The sequence below is a fragment of the Ceratina calcarata genome, unplaced genomic scaffold (genome assembly GCF_001652005.2).
Source record: "Ceratina calcarata isolate Rehan_Ccalc_2016 unplaced genomic scaffold, ASM165200v1 scaffold537.2, whole genome shotgun sequence".
NCBI classification, from domain to species: domain Eukaryota; kingdom Metazoa; phylum Arthropoda; class Insecta; order Hymenoptera; family Apidae; genus Ceratina; species Ceratina calcarata.
Genome location: NW_017176532.1, coordinates 180,093 through 198,011, shown reverse-complemented (window position 1 = coordinate 198,011; position 17,919 = coordinate 180,093). Strand labels below are relative to the sequence as shown.

The following is a 17,919-nucleotide window of genomic DNA, read 5'->3' as shown; positions in this document are numbered from 1 at the left end:
GAAGTATACATATATATACGTTTTATATATATATATGTCAGATATAGGTGCGTTTCTATGCCTTGCATTTTATAATTACTTTTTTATTTCACGCATACATTATTTTCCGAACACAATCTCAACTCGTGCATATTTAATACATGTAATAAAATGCGTATAAAAATTCGTAGAAGTAGAAATAATGATTACAGAACTGCAGTCTACGTTTGCACTCTACAGTATAAGAAAGAATTATATTATTACGTAGTTCATGTTCGATCCTGTCCAGTCCTGTCCTCGTGATCTCGTGTTTAATTTGAAAATGTTTCAGTTGGTTTCAGTCTTCAGTTGATTGCAGTTGATTGTTCTGAATCTTTCTGACCATTCTTCTGAGAAGAGGAGTTCTGTAATTTCAAGCTCCAAGCACCATCGTCGTTTAAAGGAATCCGATGTTATCTCGGATCCTAATTGTCTCGAATTGTGCTGTATAAAAATTGACAAAGGTATCTGGATAAAGATGGATAGCTCGAACAATGAGTCGTGCGATTCGTACGTTATATCTGACAGTGAGGAAGAGGATATCACCGAGATCCATGGCGAGGACAAAGGAAGTAACGCAGTTATTATTATTGATAGTACTGATACTTCAGGAACAACAACACCAGCAGAGTAAATAACAGTTCATCTTCTTACTTTTGATGAGCTTGCGTTTGTCCCGAAGTACTTGAATTCCTAATTTTCATTTCAGAAATCTATCGAAAGGAAAACTATTGCTCACAGAGGAAGATATCAAACGTAGAATTAAGGAACAGATTCCTTCTTTCTCTGATGAGGACAATACAGATGATGAAATTGATAATAAGTCAAAACGTTTTGCTAGTGACTCTTCTGTATCAGGTGGATCATCTGAATCGGATAATAGCAGCTTAGTTGGTACTGTATTTGGTGCTATATATATGTTAATGTAGACAATATTTGTTTAAATTGTATTGAACCTATGTTTAGATGCCCATATGAGTGAAGCTCATGAAGACAATGCACTACATACAGTAAAAGCATTTTTAAAGAAAGAAACTATTAAGTATCGCGATTATGAAGAAGACAGTGATTCAATGGAATCAAGTATAACTATAAGTAATATTCTCTTTAAATAAATGCCTAGATACTCTTACCAATTCATCGGGTCTGTACTAAAAATTGATTTTTAGATTCAATTGAAGAGAACGATAATAATTCGCGAGCTGATTACGACATCCTTTCAGTATCCTTGGCGCAAGAGGAAGTAGGTGATAACAACATAGACCCAGTGACTGCACAAAAGAGAGCTTTCCTTGCTTGTAGAAAAGAGAGATTACAGAAAGATTTAAGAGATGCAAAGGTGAATAATTATAACTGCAAGAAGATTGATAGTTACGAATTAGAGAAACGAATCTAATTTTGTATTTTGTCTTATAGCTCTTGCTCTCTGCTAGTAATATTGATTTACTGCCAGACAAAGGAGAAAAGGTGCGCAGATGTATTGCTGAACAGGAAAAGGAATTGGAGGACGTAATGACTGAATTAAAAAACACACCGTTAGTCCGCCTCAGGTCCAATTCGCACACACCCAATTCGCATACATCCAATTCGCTGGGTGCTAAAATATTTGGAAAGACCAGTATATCGACGGAAGAATCAGAGAAGGATATGGAAGCTTTAGAATCGATTAATGATAGGCTGCAGGATTTGCATGGTTCTCTCGAGACCAGGCCAAGCGAAGACGAAAAGGCGCGGGATCCGGTAGGCTTAATAGTAAAACTGATGCCACATCAACAACACGCATTGGCATGGTTGCTGTGGCGGGAGCAGCAAAGGCCTTCCGGTGGTATTCTCGCTGATGATATGGGTCTCGGGAAAACCTTGACAATGATATCACTGATCATAGCCAGCAATGCGAAAAATCTAGACGAATGGAAAGACGATTACCAGAGAACAGATCGACCAGTGCGACATAAAGGAGGGACACTTGTGGTTTGCCCCGCATCTTTATTAGATCAATGGGAAAATGAAATACGTAACAGATGCAAGCGTGACACGCTGAAGGTCACGATTCACCATGGTACGAAGCGAGCAACAGCGGCTAAAATATTGTCGAGAAACGATGTAGTGATAACCACGTATAACATCCTGGCCCGCGAACACGGTAACGGTACTACATTTTTAATCGATTGGGAGCGTATAATACTCGACGAGGCGCACATAATTCGCAATCATAAAACTAAAGCTTCCGAAGCCGTGTGCGATATTTCGGCTAGGAAGCGTTGGGCCCTCACGGGTACGCCTATTCATAATAAAATGATGGATTTATATTCTATAATGAAATTCCTCAAGTGTTCACCATTCGATAATATACGAGTGTGGAAGCGTTGGGTAGAGAAAAAAGATGCTATTAGTAACCAACGGTTGGGTACTGTGATGAGAAGCTTAATGTTGCGCAGGACGAAAGATGAACTACAAGCTAAGGGTGAGATGAAATCACTGCCACAGAAATCTTTAGAAGAGATATCAGTCACGTTGGATCTTCCGGAACAGTTAGTATATAAGAAAGTGTTGATCTATTCTCGTACATTGTTTGCTCAATTTCTGGCTCAAAGAAGCGAGAGGGCTGGCATGGATTACTGGTCTTCTAAGCAACGTAAGTACATACTAGAATCATCTGTTGCGTTAAAATGATCGAAGGACTGGTCGTCATGGTTTTTGTTTTGTTTTAGATAAAAATATTAAATTTACAAGAACTGAGAACCTACTATTATCCGCACATGCTGATGTTAAAACGCATGAGATCTTGGTGCTCTTGTTAAGACTGCGTCAAATTTGTGTGCACCCATGGCTTATTAATTCCATGCTGGACGAAGAAGACATGCAAGCAGGCGGAATGGCCGATGCGGATAATTTAGATCCACGTTTGTTGTCGCAGATAAACAAAATAAACCTGCACGATAGCGTGGAGATGGCGGACATAGAAGACGAAACTGTTGTTGATCAAAGGCTAGCTGCCAACTTATTGACGTCTGCCAATCCAGTCTTCAATGCTGATCGTTTGAGTTCCAAAGTAAACTTCCTTATATTTTCAAATACAAAAAAGAAATGTATCGTATCATATTAAAATTGTATTTAATTTATCGAATCGTGTGTCTCGAGTTTAGATGAGGATGGTGTTCGATAAAATTCAGGAGATCTTACAAAAAGGAGATAAAATAGTGGTTGTGTCCCAATGGACGAGCACGTTGGAACTTATCGCGAGTAAATTAGATGTGATTAAGGGTGCTACTTATAGTATGTTCACGGGCAAATTGAAAATCAAGGACAGACAGGTAGTTTTTACGATGTTATTTATATCGATTACCGTTGAATAATATTTTTCTTCAAATGCATAGGGAGTGGTAGATTCGTTCAATCAACCAACAAACGATCCGAAAATATTGTTGCTTTCGCTTACTGCCGGTGGTGTTGGGTTAAACTTGATAGGCGGTAACCATCTGCTGTTGGTGGATATTCATTGGAATCCGCAGTTGGAAGTGCAAGCTCAAGATCGGGTATATCGCTATGGGCAGACAAAGGACGTTCACATCTACAAGTTAGTTATTTTGCGATTTATAAAAATAATATAGAATATGTGAGGAAGAGAGAGAGAAAAAGGTGAAGAAAGCGATCACGATATGTTATCTATATATGTTGATCTATGCATTTGTTCATAGGTTCATCTGCAAGGATACGATAGAAGAGAATATAAAATCTCTGCAGGAATCGAAGTTGCAGTTGGCTCAAAACGCCCTGACCGGTGATAAGACTATCGCTTCGAAACTCACGTTAACTGATCTTAAAACGATCTTCGGCCTTTAAAAGATACAGTACCAGATATATATATATATATAAAATAGAAGAGATAAGTTTATTTATTAAAGAGTCGTTAATAATACTAATATAGTAACAGAATATAATTTATTTTTCTATGGAATTACTATATTAGTTTTATTTTTATATTTTATACTACGGTTTCTAATTAACTATATCGTTTATACAATATGACACATTTATAAAATATCAAATTTGATACAAAACCATTTGTTTATTATTAATTGTAATCCCGTATACTTAGGTTACGTGAGCCTAGGAACTTCATTCGTTTTCCATGGCTCTTCGTTGGTGCCGCCGTTCTCGGTCGATTTCACGCTTTTCGTCTTCCTCATCTTACTATGCCAGGCACCGTAGAAGAAATATATGCCAAACCCTAAAAGCGAACAACGCAGTTCAAATTACATCGTTCATTCGATTGTTTGTATCAGTTACTTGCCAACTGTCATCCACGCTAAAAATCTGACCCATGTCATTTTATCCAGCATCATCATTAGATAAATGTTGATGATGATACTCAGCGCAGGTAAAAATGGTACCAGCGGAACCTGAATGGGCAGATGAAAACTATGAATTGTTCACGAAAACGTGACGAAAAGAATACGCACCGAAAATGCGAGTTTCTTCCCCGAGGTCGGTTGAAGGTAGATGAACGTAAGCGTAACGAACATAAGTAATATTAAAACAGCTAATGGAACAACGAATGCTATTGCGCCGTTTGTTATTTCGTCAGGAAATATCGAGGCTATAATACCAGTACAAATGCACAGAAAAACTGTAAATTACATAAATCACTCATTAACGATGGGATGGATCGAGTTAAAGCCAAATACGAAAGATAAATGATCGATACGCTACCGTAACATACGACGAGGCACGTAACGATTTGAGAAGTCAACCTCGTGGAATAATTCAATCCGTTAGCGTTAATCAACTGTTTAGTGATGTACGTCAAGGTTCTTGGGTCATGATCTCCTTTTTTCAAATACGCTTCGCTCTCTTCATACCTAAAACGGATCGGACTCGGATGATGAATGCGACCCCTGATCGAGACGAATCGTTCTTTTTACCGAAGTATCAGTACGCAGATAGCGACGATCGAATATGCGAGCAACGTTCCGATGCTCATCATACCTACGAGTTGCGTCAATTCAAATATTGCTGCTAACACACCTGAAACACCGTAAGACGATATCATACATCCTCGTGGATCCATACCCGCCTGAAACGAGTGGCAGGAAGTTTACACACCTGTAAGAATCCCGGCTGAGAAAGTACCCATCAGCGGCGTGTGGAATCGGGAGTTCACTTTGCCCATCCATTCGAATATTAATCCGTCGGATGCCATCGCGTAAATGATTCGCGGCAAAGGGAACATAGCGCCCAGTAAGCTGCAAGGTAATGAGACGATCGTAAACTTCGAGCTCGGAGACGACAAAGGGACGATCTTTACCTCGCGCATAGGCCACAAATAGCGCCTATCGTTACCAGCCATTTCGCCCAACTCCAATCGATGGAGTCGAACATGTGAGGAATCGGGGCATCCGGGTCCTGCTCGTAATAGGGTAGAACAGTGGTTAAAATCGTGGAGACTCCGAAATAAGCGAGGAAGACGACGGTCAGCGAAACGACGATTGCGATCGGGATCGATTTGTGCGGATTTTTCGCTTCCTCTCCGGTGGTAGCGACGCAATCGAAACCGATGAATCCGTAAAAGCACGTAGCCGCCCCCGTTATGATACCTGCTATGCCATAAGGAGCAAATCCGCCGCTACCGTAATCACACTGTTTCTCGGTGCACGTGGGCTTCGTTTTCCAATTGCTTACGTCGGCTATCCGAGTAGGATTTTAAGAAACATGCTCTTTCTTTAAAATTTCTTAAAGTAATTAATTGTATCGATAATTGCGTTATTTTACCTTTCAATGATCCCGCGATTATCACGAAGAGGACCACCAATAGATTCACGAGGGTGAAAAAATTGTTTGCTTTTGATGACTCCTTCGCGCCAAATGCTAACGCGGCTATATTCGGGCAGGACTTTCAGTTAGCGTTAAAGTGTCGATCGTCTCGCGAGTGTTTCGGCAATCGGAATTCTAGATTAGTCTATACGAAACGTCTTCTTTTACTTCCCGTAGGATGTATCTCCTCGATTAGATAATCGAACGACGTTTCGTATACACAAATCTGTTTGTGTGAATCTATCGGCCAGTTTCTCTTACCGGAGAAGATCAGTGTCACTCCGAAAGCGAAGAAATCGGGATAAGAAGAGAGATGGCTGATGTCGATAGGAGCCGCCGATTCGAACGCGTTCCTCATGCTGTTGTTGAACAACGCGTCCACGTAAGTACTCAATCCTCTTACCACGCTAGCTGAACCGATCACGTATTCGAGAATTAACGTCCAACCGATCACAAACGCCGTAAATTCACCCATTGTTACGTAGCTGTATACGTAAGCCGATCCGGCACGTGGGACTCGCGCACCGAATTCCGCGTAGCACAGACCTAGAGAAGAAATTGTTTCGGATACTCATTCATTTCATGATGATCAAAAGACTGCAGATTTTATAGAAAAAAAAAACGGGTGTGATCTCATTTTTCATCAAAATCCACAGACTAGCAATCAGTTATCGAAATCACGCGGAACGAACGTAGTACCTGCGAACATGGAAGCGATCGCGGCAATAGCGAATGAAATGATCACGGCAGGACCGGCGATCGATTTCGAAACGGATCCGGCGAGTACGTAAATGCCTACGCCGAGGGTCGAACCGATTCCGAGAGCCGTCAGATCTAAGGTAGACAAATACCTCGGAAGTTTCGTGTCCTGCGAAAGGTTCACTTCCTTTTTTCGACTGAACGTCCCGTATAAACTTTGCAGTTTCCACTTCTTCATGTTTGATAACTGAAACCGACGTTCTCGATAAACGTGTTGAATTTTCGAAAACTTAATTCGTTCTCTCTTCTCTGTTTCTTCTTTTTACGGAAAGCATTAGAATGCGTGCATTTATCATTAGAATGCGGATTTTTTGCAGATACAAAAGAAATGAATTTCCAAAAAGATGAAGATTTGAATCAACGTTCAAATGATAGAATAAATGTTTATCTAAAGGACATTTGTTTAAACTGATATTCATACATATATTTTGTGTAAGAATCCACAGACTATCGTTGATAAAAAATTAAAATTCGCTCACCATGTAAAGTGTGGTCAATGAAGAATCCATCTTTTCGATTTGGATAGAAACTACGGGAGCCGAATGAATAAGACGGGTTGAACATTCGGTTTATTACTAACGAGCGGTAATTAAAATCCGAGCTGATAGTTCGTCTCGTGCGAAGAACTCGTATCGTTCAATTGGTCGAGAATCGTTTCGTCGCGTCGCGTCGTCACTGGGGAGTCGATTATGACCGCTCCAACTACTCTATAGGTCTATATCGGTCACCCACTTATAATATTGATGTTAACTGACGTGATCGTATCGATCTCTTATTTTGTTGATTCTGATAAGTTTAGATAGCGTGAAACCGAATGTTTCTCTCAAAATTTCTTATGAACCCGAAATGCACGATTTTAATCTGATCGATTTCTTTGAAATTATGAAATTTTATTTTATTCTCATGTAATAGCTATGGTACAATTGTTTCCGTGACGTCAACTGTTGTATTTGATCAATCAGTTATACCGTTGACGCGCTAACTAACGAATGCAAGCTAATGCGATGTTATTAAGTAAGAAAAACGATTTTCGGTTTAGAAACACTAATTCGCAATCGTTTAAACTTTGCTGATTAACATACTCAATGCATATAATCATTTTTAATTGAATTCTACTTGAAACAGAGAAGGAAAACATGAGTTTCGTACTTACGTGCAAGTTTACTGAACAGCTGAAGGATGCTGAAGAAAGATTTGATTTGGACGAGACGACACTGCACGGTATAATGCACAGTGTGCACTCGTGAATTGTTTTTCTAAGTAGTACGATCGTCTTTATTCTGCTTATCTGTGCAGATATCGAATATCCCTTAACCGACATAATCGCATGAGATCAAAGATATATTGCTTTAGAGTTAGGCATGTGTCATCTTTATCAAGGAATTACCTCAAAGTTAGATACTTGTCGCAAGGAAGATAATAAATCATTATGAAAGAAGATATACTTTGTATGTTACGTATAAATTTATTAACAAATACAATATTCTTAACGTGTCATAGATTAAATTGTATAAAACAGTTGGACGGATGTTACACGTATGGACGGAATTATATACATAAGCGCTTTAGTAAAAAAAATCAGATTTGTCTTCATCGTTCTAAACCTATTATCGCAATACACATGCGCGATACTGATTGCGTGAACTGCTACTCGTCGTCACGTTCTTCCTTCAAAATGCGTACTTCGCAAATCTTGTACGTGCAGAATTATACATGCAGGTACAATTGAAATGTACATTATACGTGGTGCGAAGGCACCAGGTTCACCAGTTATACTCGCAGATTCATTCTGTTCCATACACCGATTAGAGATGCTAAGACAGGAATCACGACTAGCCATCTGGCTTCTACTTTTTGCCCTAGAGACTGAAACAAAGTCATGTCAAGAACGTTTAATACTTACGATATTTGGAGGATAGATCTACGACTTACAATGACATAGTAATTGCATTTATCTCCTTGGCAACAATCCGAACACTTCCAGTCTTGGTACCATATATAAGTACAATCTGGCATGTTCGCGTGTTTTATCCTCTCGCATTCTTTCTTCGTCGCGCATCGCTTCGAAACGTAGAACTGTTTCTTTGCGCCCTGCGACCAGTACGGTGTACCTATAAACATGAAGATAACCTCGAATTTTGTTTACTCACTAACGTGTGTACATGTGAATCCTGAAAAAGTGCAAGACTTACTTCCCCATTTAATTTCTGTCAAGCAAGTGTCCTGGCCTTGCTCGCAGGTCTTCGTGCTCCTCAGACACTTCTCTCTGTTACCCTCTTGATCAGTACATACATAGCATTCAAGGGCGTGGCCTAAAAATATTCATAAATGACGAGAAATACCTTACAGTCGGAAGTTTACGAAACGTACTGAACGATAAGTAACAGAAGATAAAACTGAAGATTAAATAAAATATTGACGTTTTCATTGTTAAATATTGTTCGTCGATCACAAAAACGAAGGGACGCGTACTCGCACTAAACCACACTAAACTATCAAATGTGGGGTGGGGAGACCACAATGGGAACGGCAGTGTCAGTTGTTTGAATCGGACATCGAATGAAGCCAGTAGAAAAATCGAGTTTACGTTGGCACAACTGTCCAAGTTAATATTTTTAAATTCGAAAGGAAGAAATAGGAAGCAAACCACTATCATACTTTGTGTAGTTTCGTATGAAACATCTTTTGCTAGTATCAATAATTAATGAGTAATTTGCAATAAATGTCGTTTTTTGCTAGCGAGAAATGTTTCAGACAAAAGTTGAACCTCTGGTCGTCACCTAAAAATAAGGTTGTATGCAATTTTCCCGTAGGTTCAGGAGTATTTGAAGAAAAATAATTTATTTTTGCTAAAAGTTTGTTTACAGCCGGATTAATTATGCTTAATTTGTTAAATACTGGAGTTATAAGGCAAAGTCATAGATCCTTTCTTGTAGAGGATGCCAATGACTACAACTTCTGTATAAATCTTTTTTCGCTAGTGTCAATAATTAATTAATAAATATAATTGTTTATTAATTAATTATTTCTTCGTCCTAGCGAAAAATGTTTCAGACGTTGCACGTGTCATCATTAAGAATAGCCAGCGGAGATATTGACCCGCGCATTAGAACACGAGTTAGAAAGTTTCTGGTTGAGCGGCTTAGAATCGAATAACAGCAGCTCTCAATCTATGTATCTTGCGGGTTATTTTAACGGGAAATTTGCTTTCAGCAGTTTCGGACGATTCCAACGACAATGCATGTAATTCAGTTGATGGATAGAGAGACAGAAAATGATCATATTTGTAAGTACGATTAAAAAGTAATGATCCCTTAGGAGGTTCATAGAAATATTTCGTATCACCGTAAAACGCTACATCCAGTTGCGAGAAAACTGCATGTTATAACGTTTCTACCTTCCCTCCCTGTCTTTCAATAGAAGTGGAGCTGCGTCATTGTTGCAGCAAGGAGGCAACATGCATAGATTAATACGCAGCGAGACGAGCGAATGGAAAGAATGGAAAATAAATTTTAGAAAACGGTAAGTTTGGTACTGTGAAAGAAACGAAAAGATTGGAGAGAGGAGATAAAGGGAGGAATGCAGACCAGGCCGTGGATGAAGCAAGGTACCCCCAGGACGCAAAGGGGAGGTTTGACTCAGCTGGTGCATTCGTTCTGCCCTCTCCACGTTCTGGTCCCCTGGAACTCTCCCTCGGGGTTTCGGTCAGGTCGCGTGTGCAAGCGGACGTCGAATGTCGATATCGGAGTGCGCGGCGCAGGCTGAGCAGTGGCAGTGTCGAGCCACTGCGCCGAGAATCTAAAATTATCGGTCCGTTCGAGAGAGGGGAATGCATGGCATCACATACGGTAGAAGAGGAGAGAAACGCAAGAGAGCGAGCGAGCCCGATAGACCTATGCGCGAAAGGAAAGAGACAGAGGATGAGGGGCAGAACTGTACTAATAGAAATAGATAGATGAAAGAAGATGTGACCAAGCGCAAAGGGGGTGAAGCGAGAAGGCCGAGACGAAGGGGACGTTAAATGCACGTTCTCGATATACTAGTGTATAGCGATTTAATTGAAACGAAGGTGTAGTCGATGATTCCCAGAAGGAGGAAAAGGGAGGCTCGAGATGGAAAAGAGGAAAGCACAGAGAAAGAGGACGAGCAGGGTAAAGAGAGACACGTGATACGAGGAAGCCGAGTAGAGGTGGGACGACGGCACAGACGCTCGAACATAAGTAAGGAAAAACCAGGCGGGGAGGTGTGCAGTGGCGCCGGGAGGTGGTAGAGGAAGAGCTGGAGGTGGTGGCGGTAGCGGTGGTGGCAGAACGGCGGCAGAGAGAGAGTCGTCGTCGTCGTCGACGGTGCCCGTCGGTTTCGGCGCGAGTCATCGCGAGAAGGGACGTTTACCTATCGCACGTCGTCCGAGGTGTCGAAGTATACGTACACGGTTTCGACGGACCGCGTGAGCGACAACAGAAGCGGCGTTCTCTCACCCTCTTTTCTCTCTCTATCTCTCTCTCTCTGTCTCTCCTTCGCTGGTCCTTTCTCCCGTTCCCGTTTTCCTTCGATTTTCCGCCTCCACTTTGGATTTTCCTCAGCTTCGCGAACGCGACCCGTGGATTGTCGATCGTCGCGTCCCGCTCGTCGTCGAGCTGCTGCAGGCGCAGGGGTCGAACGGGTGTGCGCGCTCGCATCCTCCTCGATTGACGAGTGAAGATCGAGGAACCGCGAGCGAGGAGGAATAGCGCGAAGAGGAAGGGTGTTCGAGCAGTGCGGAGGTTGCTCCTCGGCGTTCTCTCGGAGGCGATCGACCACTTGAACGCGCACGATGGCGGACGATCAAGACGCAAACAACACGTGCGAGGATTCCCTCGGTCCCGGCGACGCGAACACTATGTTCGCCAAGAAGATCCGGGGCCGGAAGGGAGCCCTCAAGAAAAAGAATGTCTACGTCGTTAAGAATCACAGCTTCATGCCCCGGTTCTTCAAGCAACCCACTTTCTGCAGCCACTGCAAGGATTTCATATGGTGAGCCCTTTAACAGTCGACGATCATACGCGGAGCTCGCGACCGATCATACGTTCCGTTTCGCCCGTTTGGAATTTGCACTTGCCATTGTCCTTGCCTCGGTCTCAGCTTCTTTCTCATTGTCCCGCTCTCCGTCTCTGTCTCGCCCTTTTCTTCTCTTGTTATAAATCGAGTTTATAGCTGCCGGTAGAGCGGCTCCGAGCATCGGTTAAACGGTCCGACCTTGGGTATACTCGCGCTTGGTCCAAATTAGAAACGGCCGAGCAAGAGGTCAATTTGAACGCGGGGTTTTCGAATGCCTTCGAACGATCGATCGTTTCATCGAGCGCAATTTATTTTCCTGCCCTGTATATCAATTTCGATGATCATCGCGACGGTAAACACACGACGAACGCGGGAAGCGGAAGCGAGTCAGGCACCGACAAACAATAATAATTGATCGCCGTTCCAGACATCTGTTTACACATCTACTCAGTATCGAGGGGTCCGACGCGAGACAGTTTTTCCATTCAAATGTTACGTACGTAGCTCGTGCAATCTAAACGTCGTAAAACCTGCATGAATCATGATACTGACCACGGCGACCGCAATCCTTTTCAAACAGATATCGACGCGTATCCAAGAATCCGACTCTTTCAAGCGACGAACGTTTACTTTCCTCACGGCCACGTCCAAATCTGAATTATCCGTCACGGTGTTAATTAGCATAAAAATAGGTGAGGAAATGGCGGTCTCCGCACGGCATGGTCGAACTACTTATATCTCAACCGCGTACATTTACGTAGCGTGCAGTTGAAACGGTCACAGCCGTTAACGCACAATAGCGAGTAGCGAGGCGACCCAGTAACCAAACAGTTTCAACTTGTTTCACAGACATCGATTTTGCCGTTTAGAACGAACAGCGGCAGCGCGCAACAGACGGTCTCCGATCGGATTCTTTCACGGGCTTCTGTCGTTGCCATTTCACGGCTTAAACACGGCACTGCCGCACGATGAACATCATCCTTATATGCTAATAATAATAATAATCAGCCGGTTGGAAAACCCCAGATCGTTCCAACCAACCGATCGCAGTTGATTTTCTCGTTGCCGCGTTTCTCTCGGTTTGCTTCAGTTCGGCTCGGCTAGGGTTAAAGAGATCGACCGCAAATAATTGGGTTAAATTGCGACAAATACGTTTAAACCATGATCCTGTTCGCGATTCTATCCGATAACTGGAATAATCCGACTGGATCCGATCCGAACCGATCCGATCCGACTCGAGCAGCGAATATTATAGATGCTGGTCCATCAGATACGAAATTCGTGTAACTGTTTTAACGCATAAAACGCATAAGCGAAGAGTTTTCAATAGTTAAGCCGTACCATGACCATACGCGGCGATACGTGCGTACATAAATTTGTATCGATCCGTGACCAAATATACTCAAGGATGCGAGCTATAAAAGTATTAAAGATGCTTCGAAGGGAGCGAGTAAGTAATAAATCGGCCGATCGAACGTTCGAACGGTACACGTGTCGTTTTCATTATCGCGTTTTAAATATGCACGTAGTCGGCCGATAGCCGGTCGAATTTATTTGCCCACTGACTCATTTTTTGTCCCGTCGATATACGACCAGTGTGTGAAGACGGCCGGTCGACAGATAAAGACGGATGAAGCGTTTTTCGCGAGCTTCGTTCGTCGTTTCTTGTTACCTAACTCACGATGCACCTCCTGGACGCCTTTGCCCTCCGATCGGCACGGAACGGAACGCGTGCCTCCGGCTGACCACGACATTTATTTCGCTGGCTTCTGTCTATATATTCGCGAATCACGTGTCCCGATCGCGAGCCGGTGTAACGTATTTAAAACCGTAAGCCGTAAGTCGTTATCTATGGAGTTATGTGGTTTCGCGTGACGAACTTTGTTTTATCCGTCCCTTCCTTTTCTCGCGGCACGTGCACGTTTTCAGTTTGATCGCGAAACTTTCTTTAGCGCGTGTTTCGCTCGCACGCATTCCGCCAATTAGTGTCAACGCGCGTCAATTTATTCGTTACTCGACGCCGTCGTCGTCCCCTGTTTTTCTTTGCATTCGCGCTACGGAGATCGTGACGATTTTCTCACGAGCGGCTACTCTCTTACTAGGGATGCTCGATTCTCCGCAAAGAATTGATTCTCGAATTGATTGTGAATCGGAATCTTTTAGATAAATGGTGTTGGATAATGGGCAGGTATTATTAAAGGACATTGTGCTCAATAAAATAACAAATATTTTGTCATTCAAACATCATTTGTTACTTAATTACTATTCGTTTAAATGGTAAAGAATGTAAAAACAGTAATTAATGCAAATGTTCCGCTGTTAACTTATCTCTGTGATAATATGTATATCAAAATATTTCCCCAGAGGGCAAAAAATCTTACATTCTATCGATTTTGGAGAAAAGGACGTGGATGTGTTTCCTGATTTCCTACAAACGAACCAAGTTATGCTTCGTCTCCAGTTCGTTCGACATTTGTTCCAGCGAAACGGAATCAATTGTTTTTCTGAATTTGTTGTAACATTTATCAACATCTATGCATACTTAGATTAAATGATTAAAAAATCGGAAGTCATTGGAAATTGTAGTTCTTCACTTGTTAGCGTATCCGAGTCTAACTCGTGAACTCAGTTCAGACACTGATTTTAAGTAGCCGTACATAGGATTGATCATTTGGGCAAGGATTGTAAAATAAAAATGCCAAGATTCGTTTCATCCATTTATTTGTTAATTCAAAGTAAATCAGATATTTTCTTTATCGCAATATTTATTAGCGCATGTATTAAGTTAATGATGTACAATTTAACATACAAATACAGAGATTCTTAAGCTAGATCGTAGTTCTTCGCTTGGTACCGTTTTCAAAGACTTTGAAAACGCTACCAACCCAGGTCTCACCGCGTGGAGGTGACTACGTTCGAGACCCGGACAGTGGACAATCCCCACTGCCCCCTTCCCTATTAAATTGCCACCCTATTATACGGAGCGAATATTAGAGACGGATTTTAGACGATTGCGAACAAGACTCTAACTATTGACTCTAACTATGGACTAACTATTGACTCTAAATGGAAACTAAGGTGAGAACAAAATGTCAGACTTCACTTGGGCACCAGAGTTCGAGCCGAGCAGGATACTGCACCCGAATGACGATGCCTCAGCGCAGGAATGGCCTGACCACGACCAATCCGTCTCACGGAGCTTACGCACTGCACCTGGGAATGGAACAGGAACACCCCTAGCGACTGACGAGACAGGCCAGCCGAGATACAGGACCGCAACTCTTTTCTCCCTCCGGTACTCGAGCAAAGTCTGACTGGTAAACTACTATTCGCGGCGCGGGTATACTAAAACGCGAGCAAAATGGATTGACTGAAACGAGAGAAAGAGGGATGAAGTTAAATTCGCTCCGTTATAGGGTGGAATTTAGAAAGGCATACTGCACACTAGTACCGGTACCCACACACTCATACTCATACCGCACACCGCACACGCATACTGGGATGGGATGGGAAAAGGGGTGTCTCGATCGGCCGATCGAGTGACTCGAGGAGCGTCGGGGCTCTGTATTTATACCCTCTCGGCGATCGACGGTTTGGGCAAAATGACGTCTGCGCAAAATGATTGGCCGATTCTTAGGAGGTTCGGCTCCTAATTTGCATATTCGTTTTCTCCCGCATTTATCGATAATCGGGCAGGATTTTTTGGGTCATTCCAAAGGGAATGACCACTGACTTTAAGTACCCACCCCTAGGATTGGTCATTCGGTCATCTGGTCAAGGATCGCGAAATAAAAATTCTGAGATTCGTTTCTATTAATGTATTAATCAGAATTCGGCCATTTGCATTAATCGATCATAATTACTCGGGTTATTTTAAAGCGAGTGACCACTGACTTATAGTAGCCATCCCCAGGATTGGTTATTTGATTAAGAATCGTGAAATAAAAATGCCAAGATTTTGTTTCGTGCATTTATTAATAAGAATTTGGGTATTTTTACAATGCATATAATAATATTACAATTTATACAGCCGTTATAATCTTACGAGCTATTTCCATAAATGGCAGCAAGGAGTACGGGTTTTTCATAGCAAAATTATTTTTGTCTCAATTTTTAGAAAAGTTACGTTTATTTAGAACGATTTACATTGAAAAATGGAATTTAATAATTGGTCATTTCACAGGGAGTGACCAGTTGACCACTGACTTTAAGTACCCACTCCTAGAATTGATCATACGGTCATCTGGTCAAGGATCGCGAAACAAAAATTCTGAGATTCGTTTCTATTAAATAATTGATTGGATATTTCCTTCTATACTTTTTAGCACGTAGCTATTTATTATTAGCATTATTCTTCCGACGTCTGATTTCTTTTTAATTATAGGAAATGCGTTTTTCTAAGGTACATAAACTTTTGGGATTGACTGTATAATCAATACATCTTTAAGAGACATCTGAAAATGTTGCTTCTCTAAGTTCGGTCATTATTTCACACGCCTATTTACGTGCATATCTTGTTCGACGGGAATTCAAACCGAAGCGACAGTCGCGAGTAAACGAAGCGTCCGCGATTGATCCGAATACGTATCGGTGCACGGATTCCGGCCGGATCTCGGTCATTCCTCGAAGCTCACGATCGAGCCGAACGTCCCGTCGCGTTTATGCCGAACGATTTCGAATTTCCGTCCAGCCATCGAACGGCGAACGGAATTCCTCCCGTCATCTCTTCACTCGCGTTACACAATTTTCCTGTTTATTATCGCCGAGGTAATTATACAGATTGAATCGATACCAACTACCATTATCTTTCATTTATTCCTTTTTACCACAGAGCCTTGTTGCCGTTTCATGTTGCGTCGCATAAATTGTTACATTCGACCAGCTATCACATGAGATATTGTATTAATTTTTTATATTCATAGCAACGTGCGAGTCGAGCCTGCGACATTAATGACAGAACGGCCGGTCTCATCGTTCCCGGTTGTCATACGAGAAAACGGAAAAATGTTGGAACGCGGATACATTAATAGACTCGTTACTTGGAAGTTACAATGATTTCCCGTGCACCGAGCGACGTTCTAATTCTAGATTCTAAAGTCGATTCTTTCGGTGTCACTCCCGGCGAGAGAGTTACGTTCTGAATTTCGTCGGGCCGATTTATTCGCACGATTCATGTAATATTTCTCAGGGCGAAATCTAAAAAAGAGTTACGTCCCACGAAAGCGAGCGCGCGTCCTGGCCGAAGGCCAAAGCGTGCGCTGCCTGTTGAATTTTGCATCGAACGGCGAAACAGGATAGTTTGTTTTCGTACATACGTACCTAGCATCTGCATAGGCAAGCTTCCCGGGTGGTACACGGTGACACTTGGACGTCCAAACGGAATTAGCAGCTAATCTTTGCCACGCGGAAATGGAAATTGATTCATAAAATTGTTGGCCGACCGGCGGCAGTCGGTCGGTTGTGTAAATCGCGTAAATTTGCATCGGATGTAGAACGCGGATATTTTCATTGTTACACGCTGCGAATCGAGCAAATACCAAATATCAGTATCGGGCAGGGAAAGATACGACTCCTGTTCCCAGAAAAGTATTGGTTATCTCGGTATCTGGGATTCGAGAGGCGTGTGCTTTCAACAATTTTTTTTTCATAGTCCGCCGAGACCCGGGGGACAAGGAAAGTGGGAGGAGGGGGGTTAGAAGATCGATGAAAACCGAGCGAACCCAATTAGCTCGGAACAAAAGGCTTTCGATGGATTCCTCGCGTCGCGCCGCGCCGCGCCGCGCCGCGCGTGCATCCGTTTCGTCGTCGCGAATCTCGACGAGCCCGAGAAACCTGTCACGGTTCAACGAGCATCCACACGGACATTACACACGTGTGCACGGACGTGTAGGTCGCAAGGACCAACGAACACGGTTATGCGATTTCGTGATCGATTGCATTTTCGCGAAAAAGAGAAGATGCATACGGCCAGGCGCAGAGGAGCAGATCTTCACGTTTGTTCCTCCACGTTCATTCAAACCTTTGACTACACATTGGGTCGCCAGTTGCACTGGCTTCCAATGTTAAGAATGTTAAGAGAGTTCCGCTTTCGGGACCCATACGTCAATCGAACAGCGGCAATTTTAAGTCAGTCACTTTAAATTGTACATAGTATCCATGTGTACAGTCAAAGGCAGGTATTCTTAAGGATGTATTGGCTATACAGTCAATTCCAAAAGTTTATGCACGTTAGAAACACATTTTCTAAAAAGAAATCAGACGTCGGAAGAACATTGCTAATAATAAACAAAA

At 42.4% G+C, this 17,919-nt stretch overlaps 3 protein-coding genes and 1 long non-coding RNA gene across 7 annotated transcripts in view; 3 read left to right on the top strand and 1 right to left on the bottom strand.

Moving 5' to 3' along the window:
* The first annotated feature begins 67 nt into the window (after window positions 1-67).
* On the top strand, window positions 68-3,951 carry lds (transcription termination factor lodestar). The gene is made up of 9 exons (XM_018030782.2): window positions 68-648; window positions 728-912; window positions 985-1,113; window positions 1,188-1,357; window positions 1,435-2,653; window positions 2,730-3,070; window positions 3,165-3,332; window positions 3,396-3,595; window positions 3,717-3,951. The coding sequence occupies exons 1-9, from the start codon at window positions 497-499 to the stop codon at window positions 3,859-3,861; spliced, it is 2,709 nt and encodes a 902-aa protein (XP_017886271.2). The 5' UTR covers window positions 68-496; the 3' UTR covers window positions 3,862-3,951.
* LOC108628687 (cationic amino acid transporter 2) lies at window positions 3,377-10,485 on the bottom strand. 3 transcript variants are annotated; one of them, XM_018030780.2, is made up of 13 exons: window positions 8,962-10,485; window positions 8,784-8,903; window positions 8,524-8,702; window positions 6,532-6,778; window positions 6,094-6,378; window positions 5,791-5,895; window positions 5,327-5,705; window positions 5,125-5,264; window positions 4,944-5,046; window positions 4,732-4,880; window positions 4,482-4,648; window positions 4,313-4,421; window positions 3,944-4,249 (listed from the first exon to the last, which is right to left on the bottom strand). In XM_018030780.2, the coding sequence occupies exons 1-13, from the start codon at window positions 9,245-9,247 to the stop codon at window positions 4,119-4,121; spliced, it is 2,400 nt and encodes a 799-aa protein (XP_017886269.2). In that variant the 5' UTR covers window positions 9,248-10,485; the 3' UTR covers window positions 3,944-4,118. The 3 variants fall into 3 exon arrangements, with proteins under 3 accessions (XP_026672462.1, XP_017886269.2, XP_017886270.1); XM_026816661.1 differs by lacking the exons at window positions 8,524-8,702; window positions 8,784-8,903; window positions 8,962-10,485 and adding exons at window positions 3,377-3,562; window positions 7,071-7,758 and having other exon boundaries at window positions 4,114-4,249; XM_018030781.2 differs by lacking the exons at window positions 8,524-8,702; window positions 8,784-8,903; window positions 8,962-10,485 and adding an exon at window positions 7,071-7,756.
* Window positions 10,486-10,893: 408 nt separating this feature from the next.
* Pkc53E (Protein C kinase 53E) overlaps window positions 10,894-17,919 on the top strand; it is a 28,763-nt gene continuing 21,737 nt past the window's right edge. The window contains exon 1 of one of the 2 annotated variants that reach the window (XM_018030745.2): window positions 10,894-11,604. In XM_018030745.2, coding sequence (XP_017886234.1) covers window positions 11,405-11,604 — 200 coding nt within the window. In that variant the 5' untranslated portion in view covers window positions 10,894-11,404. The remainder of the gene's footprint in view (window positions 11,605-17,919) is intronic. The other variant, XM_018030746.2, reaches the window with a different exon arrangement.
* Window positions 11,613-14,193, top strand: LOC113464791 (uncharacterized). Its single transcript, XR_003389649.1, has 2 exons — window positions 11,613-13,816; window positions 13,993-14,193. It is a non-coding gene; the product is annotated as an uncharacterized LOC113464791 (long non-coding RNA).